This window comes from Trichomonas vaginalis, chromosome IV (assembly GCF_026262505.1).
Source record: "Trichomonas vaginalis G3 chromosome IV, whole genome shotgun sequence".
Classification (NCBI taxonomy): Eukaryota; Parabasalia; order Trichomonadida; family Trichomonadidae; genus Trichomonas; species Trichomonas vaginalis.
In genome coordinates, this window is record NC_067206.1 from 25,822,977 (window position 1) to 25,839,936 (window position 16,960).

At 34.9% G+C, this 16,960-nt stretch overlaps 11 protein-coding genes and 3 pseudogenes across 14 annotated transcripts, besides 1 other annotated feature; 9 read left to right on the forward strand and 5 right to left on the reverse strand.

The window, feature by feature from the left end:
• Positions 1-16,960: part of a mobile genetic element that runs on past both edges of the window.
• TVAGG3_0168610 (uncharacterized protein) lies at positions 2,119-2,520 on the forward strand (the record flags this gene model as incomplete). Its single annotated transcript, XM_051225222.1, has 1 exon — positions 2,119-2,520. The coding sequence occupies one exon, from the start codon at positions 2,119-2,121 to the stop codon at positions 2,518-2,520; it is 402 nt and encodes a 133-aa protein (XP_051110208.1).
• On the forward strand, positions 2,711-3,295 carry TVAGG3_0168620 (phage tail repeat-like family; the record flags this gene model as incomplete). The annotated part of the gene is made up of 1 exon (XM_051225223.1): positions 2,711-3,295. One exon carries the CDS (start codon positions 2,711-2,713, stop codon positions 3,293-3,295), a length of 585 nt encoding a protein of 194 aa, XP_051110209.1.
• TVAGG3_0168630 (uncharacterized protein) lies at positions 3,340-4,044 on the forward strand (the record flags this gene model as incomplete). Its single annotated transcript, XM_051225224.1, has 1 exon — positions 3,340-4,044. One exon carries the CDS (start codon positions 3,340-3,342, stop codon positions 4,042-4,044), a length of 705 nt encoding a protein of 234 aa, XP_051110210.1.
• Positions 4,113-4,973, forward strand: TVAGG3_0168640 (uncharacterized protein; the record flags this gene model as incomplete). The annotated part of the gene is made up of 1 exon (XM_051225225.1): positions 4,113-4,973. One exon carries the CDS (start codon positions 4,113-4,115, stop codon positions 4,971-4,973), a length of 861 nt encoding a protein of 286 aa, XP_051110211.1.
• On the forward strand, positions 5,891-6,553 carry TVAGG3_0168650 (uncharacterized protein; the record flags this gene model as incomplete). The annotated part of the gene is made up of 1 exon (XM_051225226.1): positions 5,891-6,553. The coding sequence occupies one exon, from the start codon at positions 5,891-5,893 to the stop codon at positions 6,551-6,553; it is 663 nt and encodes a 220-aa protein (XP_051110212.1).
• TVAGG3_0168660 (organellar and viral DNA polymerase type B) lies at positions 6,891-7,506 on the forward strand (the record flags this gene model as incomplete). The annotated part of the gene is made up of 1 exon (XM_001302645.1): positions 6,891-7,506. A coding segment is annotated over one exon (616 nt), but the record flags the coding sequence as incomplete, so codon positions are not given.
• On the forward strand, positions 8,383-8,793 carry TVAGG3_0168670 (organellar and viral DNA polymerase type B; the record flags this gene model as incomplete). The annotated part of the gene is made up of 1 exon (XM_001287406.1): positions 8,383-8,793. One exon carries the CDS (start codon positions 8,383-8,385, stop codon positions 8,791-8,793), a length of 411 nt encoding a protein of 136 aa, XP_001287407.1.
• Positions 9,323-9,721, forward strand: TVAGG3_0168680 (uncharacterized protein; the record flags this gene model as incomplete). The annotated part of the gene is made up of 1 exon (XM_001292752.2): positions 9,323-9,721. The coding sequence occupies one exon, from the start codon at positions 9,323-9,325 to the stop codon at positions 9,719-9,721; it is 399 nt and encodes a 132-aa protein (XP_001292753.2).
• TVAGG3_0168690 lies at positions 10,181-10,873 on the reverse strand (annotated as a pseudogene). Its single transcript has one exon. A coding segment is annotated over exon 1 (693 nt).
• Positions 11,423-11,539, forward strand: TVAGG3_0168700 (uncharacterized protein; the record flags this gene model as incomplete). Its single annotated transcript, XM_051225227.1, has 1 exon — positions 11,423-11,539. A coding segment is annotated over one exon (117 nt), but the record flags the coding sequence as incomplete, so codon positions are not given.
• On the reverse strand, positions 11,556-11,977 carry TVAGG3_0168710 (protein of unknown function, DUF4108 family; the record flags this gene model as incomplete). Its single annotated transcript, XM_051225228.1, has 1 exon — positions 11,556-11,977. A coding segment is annotated over one exon (422 nt), but the record flags the coding sequence as incomplete, so codon positions are not given.
• On the reverse strand, positions 12,638-13,272 carry TVAGG3_0168720 (annotated as a pseudogene). The gene has a single exon. A coding segment is annotated over exon 1 (635 nt).
• On the reverse strand, positions 14,831-15,283 carry TVAGG3_0168730 (protein of unknown function, DUF4106 family; the record flags this gene model as incomplete). The annotated part of the gene is made up of 1 exon (XM_051225229.1): positions 14,831-15,283. A coding segment is annotated over one exon (453 nt), but the record flags the coding sequence as incomplete, so codon positions are not given.
• Positions 15,926-16,829, reverse strand: TVAGG3_0168740 (annotated as a pseudogene). The gene has a single exon. A coding segment is annotated over exon 1 (904 nt).

Below are 16,960 nucleotides of genomic sequence, written 5' to 3' on the forward strand. Positions count from 1 at the left end.
CGATAAACCCATTGACAGACGAGTTTCTGTTTCAAGACAGTAAGAACCATACTGTTTGTATAAATCCAACAAAAAGAACTTTAAACGAGAAACCTATAGATGAACTTCTTTTGAAGGCAGATATTGACAACAAAGCTGACAAAGAGTATGTAGATGCAACAAGAGACTATATTCTCGCATGGACAGATAGAACATACCCACAAAAACACCATACACATAACATCTATGACGTAGATGAACTACCAGCAATGTTAGATGACAAAGCGGATAAAACATATGTTGACAATAAAATGTCAAGTGAAGTGACAAGAGCTGACAAAGAATATTCTAAAAAGACTCATACACATACCATATCTGATATTACAAACTTACAAGAAACCTTAAACAGGAAAAGTGACGTTGGACATACACACGATTTCTTCGCAACTGTTGGTATAGAAAATATTGCAGGAACGGTTGAAGAACCTGATGGAACTGGTGGGGATGTATTAAATTGGAAACCTCCTAACTTTCCACAAGGTTTAACATCGGAAGAAGACATAACAACGATGAGATACATTAGATGTAGAAATGTCTATGTCATGGAGGATGAAAACAAAGTTAAATTCACTGCTCAAGATTTATATGATAAAAAAGCTGACAAAACATATGTTAACGATGAGTTAGATAAGAAAGCTGACAAAACAGAGCTTCAAACATTAAAGACAGAAATACTTCAAACAGTATATCCTATAGGTTCTATTTATACGTCAATGAACTCTACCAGACCAGAAGTAGTACTTGGTTTTGGAACTTGGACTCAAATAGTCGACAGGTTTTTGTATTGTGCAAACTCTTCAAAGGAAACAGGTGGAAGTAAAACGATTTCAGGTGAAAATTTACCTGCGCACAGTCACTACGTAGATTTAAGTACATCTCAAGCAGGTTGGCATAAGCATAAATTTTGGGATTGGCACGCCTTGAAAAAAGGTAAAGGATATGATGTTAAAGACGACGTTCAGTTTGCTATAAATTGTTACTGGAGTGACACTCAGGGAGATGGAAACCATACACATCGCGTTACAGGATATACACAAACAACGGGACAAAGTAAAGACTACATGCCACCTTACATGACAGTTTACGCATGGTATAGAATTGCTTAGTCGTCATTTTCAACTTCTTTAGCATATTCGTCAGGAGTTGTCTTATATTTGTTAGGAACTGTCTTTGAAAGTATACCACCTTGAACTTTGACAAGTTTGAAACGAGGTCTGACAATAGTAGTTTTATCTTCTGCTTGCAGTGTGTACATTTTGCCATGTTTGCCTAAAACTTCATAATATTCTCTTGTATACTTTCTTCTATTTTTACGAACACGAACGTGAGTACCTGTCGAGTTCCCATTGTTGTCATAGTCAATAGTATTTTCATATGGGTCGCGTTTAGGTATTTCTATTTTTACTTTGTCACCTTTCTTAAGTTTGAAGCCTGGCATTCTTTCTTGTTTGTCTCTTTTGACTAAACTATTAAATATATAGTCTTTCTCTAAGTCAGGGTTGTTTTTCATTTCTTCGGGGGAGTGGTTTCCCAAACCTTTTTGTTTACGGCTATTGTAAATATTTAAAACTTGTCTCATCTTTGCCATGGAGAAGTGTCTATACTTGTCGTCATATGACATTTCATCTACCTCACCACCTTGTGGTTGGTTTAAGTCTCTTAAGATTTTTATACAACTGTCAATGACACCAAGAGCAGAATGGTTTTGGTCGACAATGAAATATTGGTTTACATTTTTTGAACGCAGATAGTTTTTAATATCGTCTGATTTGAAAGAACTTTCACAGTCAGATGTCAGTTTTGTTGGATGGTATTTGTCAACGAATATTGTCAAAGCAGTTTTCACATCTAAAATATTTTTGGACTGTAATGGTATGGCTTCACAGTATCTTGTGTTTTGACCAACAAATATTAGCCAGTATGGAGGTCCATCTTCTCTATACCTCGGAATGTTTTCCAAGATATCCATAAACCAAGCATTTGGTGTTGAACTAAAGATTTTTATCATGAGTGCTTTCTTTGTTGCCTTAGAAACATAGGGGTCCTTGTTTGGATTCGTCATTTTTTAACCCATAAGAAATGGGTTTATTTGGCGCATTAGCAGGAGTTGCATCCAGATTTTTGCCCGCAGTTGGAACAATAGCCAGAGGTGTATTTGGAATTGGAAGGAAGATTTTGAGTACATTAGGTATACTGAAAGAGAAAGCTCAACCTATTATACAAACCGTACAGAAAGGTTGGGAGGTAGCACGAGATGCAACAAATCTTATTCCAAATCCTGAAACAAGAGGAAAAGTTCAAGGATGGATGGACAATGTAGGAAGAGAAGCAGGAAACTACTATAACAAAGCAAATGACTACTATAACCAAGCAGGGCACTACATGGACCAAGGTGAAAGATTCTTTAACAGAGGATATAACCATGCACAACAGTGGGTAAACAATAACCAACCTCAACCGCCTCAAACGTGGGGAATGTAAAGTTTTTTACTGAGATGAAATGAACAATACAGCATTGAGACAAATGGGTTCAAGATGGATTTGTCGACTTCCAGCAGTTACACAACGTGTTTGTCAAGTTCTTCCTATACCTCAGGAAGTTTTAGACCGACTTAAAAACAACAACAACCAGTTGAAAACAAACCAAACTAAAATTTTTTACTGAGATGAAATGACCGAAGAAGTTGAAACGGTAGATTTGACACCACAAACAAAAAGTTCAGAACCATTGTCAAAACCTGTCAAAGAACTTACAGATGAAGAGAAAAATTCAATAATAGAAAGTGCCAGGTCTGGAAATACAAACCCTAACTACAAAGTCACTTTTCATAGAAATGGAACGGCTAGTATCTCAAAAAAGAAACAAACTCTCACAAATAAAATATTGAAGTCTGAAGGAGCTTTCGAGACAACAGATGGAAAAGTTTACTTCACTGACCAACAGTTCATTATAGAACATCTCATTGACTTAGAGTCGAAATATTCTAAACTTTACAACAAACACAAAAAGTTGAAAGGAAAACAAAAACAGATGGCATATGATATTTACGAAGATGTTGACGACACAACCATACCTGCAAGTGAGGTAAAGTCAGAGGAACCGAAAAGTGACGAAAAACAGATAGAAGAAGGTGAGCCAAAAACTGAAGATAAACCAAAACCAAAGGTTAGTCTCCAGACTAAACCAAGTCAACCTTCATTAGCTGGTATGGGTTGGCGTCAAAGACTTATGGTAGCTGGTGGTTACGTAAAGTAAAGAAAAAACATTTTTTTATTTTTATAAAAATGCCCCCATATAGAATGGATAGAAAATCTGCTAGAATAAAAGCAGAGTTAGAAAGATATGGTTGGAAAGTTTCGAAGAATTTTAAATATAGGAAGGGAAGACCCATAAAAGTCTATGACAAATTGTCTGGTCTTCGCTACGAAATGGACTTAGAAACAGCGCGAACCAACTATCCAAACAGATTAGAGAGGTTAGAAGAAGAACGTCTTATGGACATGCCTTTCGATGTTAGTGAACCTCAAGTTGAAGGACACGACGGCTTTGCCAGATTCTATTGGAAACATGACGAACAATTGCATCCCTTGAGAAGGAAAAAAGGAAAAGGTGAAGACAAACATGCTCCCATGGAAAGAACAAGATATGCATATGAAAAGTACCGTGAAGTTAGAAGTCAAATTACATCTGGTCGAACCTTTACAGTAAACTTTGAAGAAGGAAAGAACAAAGAAGGCTTCATGGGTGTACTTGCTGCCATACAAGACGGAAATAAGAAAGGACACAATCTCAGATTGACCATAACGGATTTGGACGGTCATATATACTACTCACATGGCAATGTCACAACAGCTGCAATGCTTCTTGACGCTTTCAAGACTACAAAGAGAGAACAAATGTTTGACTCCGACTCAGACATTTTGAATGCAATTGAAGGAATTGCAAGTGTAAAATTTGAATGGTACCAACCTAACCCTCAAGCAGTCAGACAACATGTTTGTTAGATGAGAAATATGAAATGGCATACCATTTTAAAACATTTTTTAAAACAGTATATTTTTACATATATTAAATGTTTCAGGTTGAAAAACAAAGAACAAAAGTAGCAGATACAAAACCGTTAGACTATATCTTTACAAACGCTGGTAGGACTATATCAGATGAAGAAATTTCATCCCGTACTTACAGGTTTGACTATCCAATTCGTTGGCTTCAAAGTCCTTCAGATGCAAAGGCAATAGGATTTAGAAGAGTTTTGTTTTCAAATAGAACTAACGCTTTTATGTTCGCAGTATATTTTCATGGGCAATATGAAGGTTCTGATGGTCTAATAGACAAATTTGACGAAATGAGAATCTTTACAGTTCGTTCAGACGAAAGTCTTGAGAAAACTCTAAATGACTTTCAAACTCAAATAAACAAATACTACTGGGAATTTCAAGAAAAATACGACTCTTTACTAAATGGAACATACTATCTGAAACTAGAATATGACAAGATGAACTCCACCGTTTCATTTCAAAGGATTGAAATTAACCCTCCAAGAAGTACACAGTTTTTATTTTGGCAAGTAGACAAACGTTCTTGGGCACAATTTCTTCGGTTACTAAACCAGAACGAACCATTACCACCTGACGGTCCGTTCTGGTTTATACGCCCACCAACAGATTTGACAGTTTATAGAAACGTGTTTGACCCTCAAAATGTCATGTGTCATGCAAGTTTCAGTTCAAGCAACAATAGTTTTCTTTGTATTGGTAAGGACTTTTATGACTTTGCTTCTAAATTCTACGAACCACCTAGTAACAGTTTCTCTGACTTTCAAGTTTGGTTCACAACAAACGGTGTGCAACATATTGTTCCATTGTACTACGACTTTTATCTCGAATTGTCTTTCATATATAACTACGGAGAAGTGCTGAAAAAGTATTGAATGTGAAGATATTAGAAAATAACACGTTTTCTAACATCGTAGAAAACTCATGAAAACAATTTATTTTTGTGAATATGTAAGCGGCTCATAGCTCAGTGGTATGGGCTACCTCGTTAAAGGCGTCGAAGACCTCGGTTCAAATCCCGATTCGCGCAGGTTTTTTCCTTTTATGCAGTGAAATTTCATGTACATAGGTTACTTTGGTGTTAGACCCTAGTGAAGAAAATAGAACGATATAAGTTTACATTTGTAAGGTTACTTTGGTGTTAGACCCTAGTGAAGAAAATAGAACGATAGGAGTTTACATTTGTAAAGTTGGACGATAAAAATCTCTGCTACTAGCAGTACTGCTACTGACAGGAAAAGTACTGCTACTGTCAGTAAAAGTACTGCTACTGTCAGTAAAAGTACTGCTACTGTCAGAAAAAGTACTGCTACTGTCAGTAAAAGTACTGCTAGTTGCAGTAAAAAGGAAAATTTGAGAGGGTTTTCGACGATAAAGTACTGCTACTGTCAGTAAAAGTACTGCTACTGTCAGTAAAAGTACTGCTACTGTCAGTAAAAGTACTGCTACTGTCAGAAAAAGTACTGCTACTGTCAGTAAAAGTACTGCTAGTTGCAGTAAAAAGGAAAATTTGAGAGGGTTTTCGACGATAAAGTACTGCTACTGTCAGTAAAAGTACTGCTACTGTCAGTAAAAGTACTGCTACTGTCAGTAAAAGTACTGCTACTGTCAGAAAAAGTACTGCTACTGTCAGTAAAAGTACTGCTACTGTCAGTAAAAGTACTGCTACTGTCAGTAGCAGTACTGCTAGGAGCAGAGATTTTTATCGTTGTGGTCCGACGGTTAAGCCACAAACGAATGTCCGACGGTTAAGCCACTCAAAAATATTTTTATTTTTATTGTAAGAACAGAAATGACAGTCGAAGCAAAAACGTTCACGAACAAATCTAATGGCGAAACATTCACAAAAGGCACTTACAACGGTATTGAAGTCTTACGTAGAGACAAGGATGGTTATATAAATGCAACAAAGATATGTCAGCAGTTTGGGAAAGACTTTAGAAGGTTGTTGGAAAATAAGTCCTGGGAAGAGTATTATACGGCATTTTGTGAAGAATATACCAACCCGCGGAATTCCGCGGGTTGCTTTTTATATAAAATTCATGCAGGAATTCCCGATGAAATCAAACAGGTTAGAGGAACGTATGTAGACCCAAGACTTGTAAACTATATAGCAATGTGGGCTTCTCCAAAATATTGCATAGCAGTTGGAAAAATTATGGACTCCATAGACAAGAAAGTTCATGAGAAATTAGATGAAGAAGAACTTGAAGATACAGTAGAGAATGCAAAACCTTTGTTCGAAGAAGAAGTTAGAAAAATGCATGAAAAACAAATAGAACATGAACGTGAGATATGTTCTGGTTATAGAGACTCGCCATACGAACTAGACCAATGGGAACAAGAAGATTTAAAGAGAGAATTTAGAGAATATGAACTCGCTAAAATTTCATTAGAAGCTGCAGAAAAGAAGTTAAAAGTTTGGGGTTGTTTTGTAAAAAAATATTGTGAGTAAATGAACCATTTTTTTCGGCAAAAATATATTTTAGGGTAGAAGGTTAGATATAACCTCTTTTCTAACCTCTTTTCTACCCTCGTAGAAAACACACAAAACTCTTGAATTTTGTATAAAAAAAGCAACCGCCGGAATTCCGGCGGTTGGTATATTCTTCACAAAATGCTTGTTTTTGAGGTCGAGCCATTTTTGGCTCCACCGTATTTTAAACCAAACTCGTTCATTTTGTGCTGAAATAAAATAAAGGTAGTCCCACCAAAAAATATTTTTTTATTTTTATTGTAAGAACATGTTAGCAACAACAGCACCAAACTCGTTAGTCATGAACCCAACTTCAATGTTAGTAGAGATGAAAAGCTTCATTCCTTCTTCATATACTTTCGAAACAAAAATCCAGAAGATAAAGCAAGAACTTTTAACAAGTACTTTGGACTGTTGTGCGAAAGATGAAACAAATGAACAGTATCTTTATGAAATGCAGGATATTATTGACCATTTACCCAAATTGCCTGAAATCCAGCAACAAAAGCTTACTATTCCAGAATTCGATGAAATAGAAGTCAAAGCAACTGACTCAGTAGAAATAAAGAAGTTCATACGAAAGGTTAACTATGAATTCCTTGGATTTCATTGCAACCACAAAGTCATGGACAAAGATTGCGACATGGTATATAAGAACATCTCTGACATATACAAATCTGGGGAGTTTAAGACCTACGATAACTTTGTTTCGTTAGTTGCAAAATGTGTATGGCAGATAAGAGATAAAGATAGAAGAGGTAAGATATGGAATGAACAGATAAAACCCGCAACTTTTGAGTTAAAGAGAGCAATTGACGCCTTAGTCATACTAGCAGGTAAGGTTTCAGAATATAACGCAAAAATGAACCCACAATGTTCTAAATGTAAAGCAGCAATGAGGAAATATAACTACTCCGTCAAAGAGATAGAACGTATGCGAAACGACTATGCTGACTTAAAGAGGGAGGCAGAGAAACCAGCAGAAGATAAAATGGACATGTTGACATTTCTAAACAAAAACTATCCAACAGCTGACGATTTCCTTCTTTCAGATGTCAAGAAGAAATATAAAGAAACCTTCGGCATTGTTAAAACATTCGATGTACTGACAGAAGAAATAGAAGCTACGAAATTGTTTAGAATTTCACGAATTCACAATGTTTACCATGTGAAACGTTTATAAAATAACTGGGGTAGAAATGAGGGTAGAAAACGGGTTAGATATACCCATCTACCCTAAAATATATTTTTATTGAATTCCGTATGAAATTTCATGAGTTTTGTATGTTTTAGACCATGTTAGAAAACATGTTAGAAAACATGTTAGATCTAACCATCTACCCTAAATATATTTTTATTGAATTCAGCAACAAATTTCATGAATTTCCTCATATGTTTGCTACCCTCGGAAAACCGAGGATAGAGATTCCATTCGAAAATCGTAAAAAATTGCGACCCGCGGAAAACCGAGGAACGCCTAAAACACATGAAAATCGTAAAAAAATGACCAAATTTCATGATATAACTGTATCTTTTATACAAAATAAAATTAAAGTTAGTTTTTTTAAAATATTTTTTTTTATTTTGTATGTAAGAACAGGAAATGTCAAACATTGAGTTTGAAACAGTTAGAAAGATAGACAATGACACCAAAATGGTTAGAATTGGTGATTTAAACGTAAGATACTCAAAGAAATACAAAAAATATTCCTTGTCAGACATTCTAACACTATCTGAAAAGAAAAACATCCCACGACTGGGTTAGAAATGCTTCTACTCAGAAAATTTTGACAAAAAATCCTGAGCTTATGATATCGGTAAGATTCTATGGAACAAGAACATATCTTATAGACAAAAGTCTTATACCACTAGTTTTGTTCTGGATTGACCCAGTTGTTGGATATAATTTCATAACATATGGTTCATTCGATACGGAACGTTGCAGTGAAGGCTTACTTTACATTGTTCAGAAACCGAAGGACTTCAATACAAAGAGATATAAGATAGGAAGAACATTTAATATAACTCAAAGATATGACAGTATAGTCAATAGAGTTAAGGTTGCGTTTGTTAACGATATGAGAGCTGCTGAAACAGAACTGCTTGAAAAGTTTGAGAAAATGTATGGTGCTCCCACGAAAGGTAAAGAAACGTTTGAAGTAGATGAGATAGATAGTGCTATAAAATTATTTGACGAAGTTGCTGAAAAATACATGTAAAGCGTTTATTTTTGGTCTTTTGTGAAAGTCAGAAAATAACGCTAATTTTATTTTTTTTTATTTTTTTATTTTGTATGTAAAGACAGATATGTCAACAACCGAGAACACAACAACTGCTATCGTTCATGAAGCTATAAATGAAGAATATGAGTGGGTTCAGTTTAACAAACAACTCCGTCTCATTCGTTCGGTCAAAGATGACATGTACCAAATGCAAAGTATTTTGACAGCATGTTTTGCTCCAGATACTAAGAAACCACAAGACTGGTTTAGGAACCAAAGCACACAAGAACTTTTGAGCGAAGCACAGCGAGACATACTTTTTTCTGAAAACAGTGAAGAACAGCGACTACGAGAAAAATCTTACTCGCCAAAACTCTATGAAAATCGTGAAAAATTGCCAAATGGTTTGAGAGGATATTATGTTCATAGACTTCTCGTAAATAATGTGGCACAATGGGCTTCAGCTCGCTATTCATGGTATGTTTGTAAACTTCTTGACGAACTTCATAGACAAGAACGTGAAGAGATGGAAAACAAGCTTGAAGCAAAAGACAAAAGCATACAGAAAAGAATACCACGTTCGGTACCAAAAGGAAAGGAAAAGAACTATAAGTATATGATTTACACTGAAGAGATGGAAAATGAAGAAGACAGAGATATGGTTATGTTGCATTTAGTCAGAAGAAACAACAAAAGCTTTTACGACCTTGCTAAGATTTACAAATCTGACAGAAATTGGTTCTATCGCGAAAACTTACCGATTTCAATGACACCGAATGAAGATGTGAAACAAATAGTTCAAGATACTTTACCTCAAACACACTATGATATGAAAGGTTGTACAATACTTACCTTCAAAGAAGATTTGCCATTGTTAAAGGAAAAAATAACAGAGTATTTTGACAACTTCAAACAAGTAGAGTAGATGAACCATTTATTTTTCAAGCTTGACTTCAGATGGCTCAGGTAGCTCTATAAGGTAAATTGTCTTGTCAAATCCTTCTGGCATTCCGAGTCCTTCCATCCGACAGGAAGAACTCTTCCTTCCAACAGGAAAAAAATTTCCCGACAACTGGAAGAACTCTTCCTTCCAACAGGAAAAAATTTTCCATCAGACAGGAAAAAATTTTCCAGTTGTCCGTCCGTAAACCATTCAAATTTTCGAAAATTGAGAACTTTTTTCCCGACAACTGGAAAAATTTTTCCCGACAACTGGAAAAAAATTTCCCGACAACTGGAAAAATTTTTCCCGACAACTGGAAAAGTTCTTCCTTCCGACAGGACACAAACGGATGACTGACGTTCCTCTTCCTGAATGTCTTCCAAAGCCAGAAGAACCGAAAGCTGCAGCACCACAACAGACTAAGACTAAACTCTTTATTTTTTACGCTTGACTTTTTACAATTTGAACTTTGTTCGCGTAGATGTGAATTCTGAAAGAAGTATGAGGGTCTTGTATGACTTTGTACTTCTCCCATAGTTCATGTCTGTCAAACTTACCTGCCATGGACTCTTTCATAAGTTCCATGAAATCGTCTTCGGACAATCCAGGGAAAAGTATGATATCAGTCAGTATTCTCTTTACATCTTTACTTAAACTCTTTGCTGTCTGTACACAAATGACAACTGAGATGTTAAAGTGTCTGAGCTTCTTAAGAATTCGACACATGTCTTGTTCTCTATTCTTTAACAAAGGATGAGAAGCAAAGTCATCTAAATAAGAAGACACCTATGAGGTATGTCTTCCAATCGTAAGATTGCAATTTCTTCGAAATGTATTCTATCTCTTTCTGTTTGTTTCTGAAGTGTTTCTTCTCTAATATTCTCTGCATTTCCTCATTTGGGTCTTTAAACTTCGAATTTATATACTCATTTATAGCATTGTACTCAAAACTCTTCTTTGGTACTTCTTTATCCAATCTAACAACTCAGAGTCTTTTATACATACTAACTTAGACTTCTTTATAATATCTTTGAACAATTGACGGTTTGGTCAAATTGACCAGAAGTACTACAAATAACAACTAACTCATAGAATGGGTTCTTCTCATCTAGTTCTTGTGTGTTGTGCAGCCATTTTAAGATAAGTGAAAAGTCTTGCCCGACCCAGGTGGTGCGATTAGACCTTTATACCATTCTGAGCAAATAGGAACTTTTCATGTATGGGTTTTATCTGAGCATTTTCTAACTTCCTCTTGTTCTTGTTTAAAACATTCTCAAATTTCTTGTCAATGTCAGCAAACTTTTTTTCTAACATATTTTTAAAAAATTAAAATTTTTATCTTTTAGAAAATGTCTAGCGATTTCGCTATCTATATTCGAGACAAGCTTTTCGACAGCAAAACATCTGTCGACCATAAAATCTTACATAGTGTAAACAAGAAAGGTGAATTTGTTCTAAAGTTCTGTTCTGGAATATGACAAGAAATAAAACATTAGGCAGAGAAGTCTTTAAGTTTGTCAATGACAGACTTGTTGACAGAGATGACACGATTGGAAAGATGAAGTCCAACAAAAGTTCTTAGAATGCAAAGAAGACACATGCGCTGTTCTTGAAGATGAAATAGGAAACAGAATAGAAGAGCTATTAAAGGACAAAGAACTTTTACATAAATATGGTTCTGAGAAATTTGACATAACTCCACCAGAAAAGAAGAAGAAGAGAGAAAAGAAAGAAAAGAAAGTAGAAGAAGAGAAGAAAGAGCCAGAGCCAGAGCCAGAGAAAAAGAAATTTGACATGTAAAAATAAAATTTTATTTTTAGAACATTTCTGGGTCAATGTCAATGTTTTCTCTTCCTCTTTAGGAGCAAACACTGGCTTAGACTCTAAAATCTTTTTACCTAATTTACCTTGAACTTCAACTATCTTAGACTCATAATATTCATAGTCGTCTGCTTTCTTTGGTTCATAAGGTATAACAAGTTTGTATGCTTTGCCTTCTTTAAGGTTTGAAAACCTTCTGTCAAAATTTTCTTTGACTGTCAACATACCGTCAATGTCTAAGTCTTCAAATTTCGCACCATTTTTAGTCACAATAGCAAACTTAACGGGTTCGATGTTCCAAACTTTGTCAATGAAGACTTTTTCAAAATGGTAGAAGTAAACATTCAAATAAGCGAATGGAGCTAACTTATCTTTGACTTCTGTCATGTACTTGTTGACTGAAATATATTTCGTCATCTTTTCTATCGGATAAAAAAATTTTTTTTTAAAAAACGTTTTAAAATGGTATGCCATATAGCTTCTTGAATTTGTTAAGAATATAGTCTAACGTATTTCCATCTGTATCTCTAGCGTTTACATAAGCATAGCCCGCCTTAGTAAAACATACTTGTAATTTTCTATAGTTTACGCCGGTATAAAAGTAGAAAGAGTCTTGTTCTTCGCTATAGTAGTAAAACTCCAACGTATGCTTACCATAGTCTGTAATTTCAATTGCTTCGTCTTCTAGTTTGTCGACAAATTCGAATACAATATCTCCAATTTTGCCTATGTGTCTTATTGTTTTCAGAACAAGTGACCCAGCGTAAGTTTTCAAGTCTATTGTCATTTCTTATATGGTTTATATGGTCTACAAAAGGTAGATTGTTAGAGTTCGGTATAAAATGAGTTGCAATGACAATATGTTTAAAATAGTTTTTTCCACCCATCTTCATAAGAGCATATCCGTCATTTCGCTCCCATTCGCTTAAAACTCTTTTTGTCTTTTTGTTTCTGACTTCAAATGACTCACAACAGTGAATTTCATATTTCTCATCTAACAAACAAGTTTTCCAACAGTCTTTTCCAACAAACTCGGCGTACATTTCAAATAAAATAAAAAAATATTTTTTTTAAAATTTACTCAGAAAAATTTTTCTTTGTATATACGCCGTTCTGAACATCTAAAAGACTTTTGACATTTGCCAAGAATGTTCGTTTAGACGCTGTCATATAACCATACTCTTGACAATATTGTTTATATTCATCGTACAATGACCTTTCATCTAAACACTCAAAGTTAGTCTCATCTATAAACAGTTCATAAACACTCTTGTTTGCTTCTAACAATGTTTGTCTTTCTTCGGTATATGGAATTTGTCTTGGATTGAACTTTGAAATATCTAATGTCATGAAATATGAGAACAAGTGGTTGTAAAAGTTAGGTGTCAAAGTTTCTGCTAAGTCGTCAAAATATTCTGTATCTTGCATATGAGAATCTGACGTTCTGACAACTACATATCTTCTGTCAGAACTTTCTAACTTCATCGGAACAACATTGTTTGAAACCATGAAAATTTGCAACATTTTCACAAACTCTTTGGTCTTTATATTTTCTTTCAACAACTCCAACTTTGTCTGTTATAAGACTCTTCAAAGCATCTGAGTTTAAAACCTTTGTTGTATCTATACTTTGAAGTTTCGTTACATACTATAAGTTTCATATTCTCTATTGAAGAGTTAAATTTACCGCAGATGTTTTCTAAGTTTGTCATATAGGGTTCGAATAGCCCTCTAACAGTTTGCATAAGATATCTGTAAAGAAAGTGTTCTTACCAGTTCCTTGTTTTCCAATTAAATGAGAGCAGTTTCATTTTTAGCACTTGGATATTGTAAGATGTTTTGCAAACCAACATAAGATATACTCATAAACCTTTTCGTTTCCATTGCATATAATTTCTTTGACATGGTCTAACCAAGCTTCTATAACATTTTCTTTCCATTCTACTTGTTCGTATTTATATCCAGTGAAGATAGAATAGAAGTTTGGAGATGGTGTATAGAACTTTATACCACGAACTGAAAAATCTTCTAACTTTGACAATAAGATATCCCAAGCATCTAACATCTTCATGCCAACTTGTACAACTTTTATTTTCTTAAGTTTCTGTCTACATTCTTGTTCAGACACTATTGTTGCTCTTGGTTTGTTAAAGACAACATCCCATTCTTTCATAACATAACATTCTGGGGCAGAGTCGACATAAATGACTAAACGTTTCAAATTCTCGACTGCTTTGTTATAGTCTCTAAATGGACACATATTTCTGAACGCTTGGAAGTCATAAAAATCTGAAACATCTATTCTGTACATTTTTATAAAAATAAAAAAATAATATTTTTTTATTCTTGACTTTGTTGTTGCATTTGTTGCATTTGTTGTTCTTGAGCTATTTGTTGTTGAAGTTGTTCTTGTAGTACAATACTTTCACCAGTTGCATCTTCCAATTCGAAACTTTCTGCCGTCATTGACAAATACATAGGACATAAAAGTTTTACAGGAACAAAGTTTGCGTCAACTAAGGTTAAGTTATGTTTGCTAAAGTGTTTGAGTTACTAAAGCTGAAAACTCTGCATTCGAATGAACAATAGGCAAACCAGCAGAGAAAGTGTTGTTTATACGCATGAGTATCTTTTGGTCATAGTAGTTTCTGTCGACATTCGAATAACACTTTGAACCTAAGTTTGAAACAATATATAAATAGGTGTACTTAAAGTCAATGGAACAGACAAACCTTGTATGACACCTTTTCCTGTTATAGGAAACTGTTGGTAGTAAAAACCAGATATAAGTTTTGTATTATAGCTCATATCGTTTATAGTAAACTCAGTCGGACATCCAAAACATAATGAAACCTGCTCTAGTTGCAGCACATGTTACATCCGTCCTTAAAGTATTAAATAAGTCAACAAAACCTGTTGGTGGTATATCTGAGTAAGTATCTTCAAAGGAGTATTTTTTACCATTCACAACAATAAAATCTTCTGGTGTCAAAAGAGCAAAACAGGCTTTAGTCGTCATTGTGTTTAAGGTCAGTTTACAATATCGTCCTTGAGGACTTTGTAAGTTTGTTGTTATAGAATTATATGACTCAGGGTTTTTAGTCGTAATAGTATAAACCACTATGTCTTCTGCCATTTACTTAGCAAGTAAATTTTAATGAAATGTTGTGGTCGTCAAATATTTTTATGACAGTCTGGGAAACTATATTTTAAGTTCAACGTTTCACCTCCTTTCATAACGTATATCTTGTCAATGACATTATATGAAACACCACAGCAACTAACGTCGGGTTCTATTTCTTTGATGTTTATATCGTCTGCCTCTGTCAAAAGTTTCAATAGTTCTTTCAAAATTTCATGAGGTGCGATGACATATGAGTTCACTTTTACAGGGTTGTGTTCGACCAAGTTTAACATTATACCTAAAGCTTGACAAATCTTCTCCTGAGTTTTAAGTTTGTCTTTAAGTTGTTGGTAGTCGTTTCGAATATCTGCAACAGAACTTAAGTCTCTGCTAACTTCAGGATATGTTGGTTGTTCTTTTACAGGAACTATTGTTATACCATCTTCGTCTTCGTATGGTTTCCCCACTTCAACATCTCTTTCTTTGACATTGACAACAACACTTTGACTGTTTGTTTGAGTTGGTGAATTTAACTTCACATCTGCCACCGCCATTAAACCTTTTGAAACACTCACGCTTCTATTTTTCGGAAATGACATTTTACTTAGAATAAAAAGATGGACGTATTCGAGTATCTCTTCGAATTGAAGCAGAACAAAGTTTACACACACAAACAATACAAGTTCATTGACAGAATAGTTCTTTACACAAACAATGGAAAATGTTATAGAATAGCAGTCTTTGCTGAACCAAAATATTTTCATAAAGCAAAGAAAGTTGGTATAACCGAGATGGTGAAAGTTCTTGAAGCAGACAAAAATATAACAACAAAACTGACCGATATTTCTAAAGGTAAGTTTATCTTACAATTTTATGTCAAAACTGGCGTACTGTCAATATTTGACGGAGAGAAGTCAGTTCAAGAACAACTTACTGACCTGCTGCCAAAATCTGCTCGATGGAAGCTGTCGTTATACCAATCTGAGGAGCCCCAGCAGGTTTCATCGAACGAATTTTCAAAAGAGCATCTTCCGTGAAAAGTGCTATTGGTTTTGTAAACTTCTTTGCTTTCAATTCATTTGGACCGTCTCTGTCACCAGTATATTGTATTTGAACTGTACCAACAGTTGAAATACCACCCATAAAGTCTTCTGAGTCAGCAAATGGAATGCCAAGCCAAAAGTTTGAACGGTCTCCATTTGTATATTGAGTTTTTTGACCTCCTGTATGAGTCCATACTTTCACATATGGCATAATAGAACTTTGCATTTCAGGGTTAATGGTTGTTGTGAAGTTGTTGTTAAAGTTCATAGCATCTAATGTCAAGTTGTATGACCTCATATCCTCAACTGTAGAATATTCTTCTCTTGGATAATATTTGCCATCTATGTTTATATGATATTTAATACCAGGGTTGTAGAAACAAGAATAGTCATTTATAGTTCGTCTGAACAGTACAAACATAGTATCTGCATGTTTCATTGCAGTTGTTAAAGCAATATCTGTTCTTGCACCTGGGTCAGCACTTTGGTTTCCAACTTCACCTGCAAAGTCTTTGACAGATATTTGGTGTATAGGGAACATAAGTGGAACTGCAATATATTTGGCAGCTAAAGCATTTGAAATATCTGGGTCCAACATATAGACTGCAAGTCTGCTTTCTATTCTCTTGCATTCAAACTTTTCGCATGTGAACTTAACTGGGTCCCAAGCAGTTCCAGCAGCATTGAAATAATAGTTTACTTCAGTGTTGAGGTTTGAGAAACCAAAGTCTAAGTCAACTTTGTCTTTGCAAAATTCGGCGAATGACGTTTGATTTGTTCCCACTACGTCTGTAAGAGTGAATGGGTCTTGTGTTGGTGCAATGACTAAGTTATTTTTGCTTGGAGTAAGTTCAATAGAAATTTTTCCTGCCCAGTTTGGCAAGTATCTTAAAAACCTGAAGATGAGGAAAGATGACAAAGGAACTCTAAGTTTCAGTTTTACTTTGGTTACTGCATTTCCATCTGTCCAGAAAGGTTAACATAAACTCCTGGAACGTTAGGGTCAAGTCTTCTTATTTTCTCAATGGTGGCATACTGGTCTGTTTGTTCTCTAGCTTGTGGTTGTACTGAGTTTCTCAAAGCGAACCATTCATAGTTTGCCCATGTTACTGTTTGAACTAAGTCAGAGTTAGAATATATCTTATATCCCATGAAAACTTCTGGAGCATATTGGTATCCGACATAGAAAATTCCATTGCAACCTTTCTTGTCAGACAACTTGGCAGAAGGTTT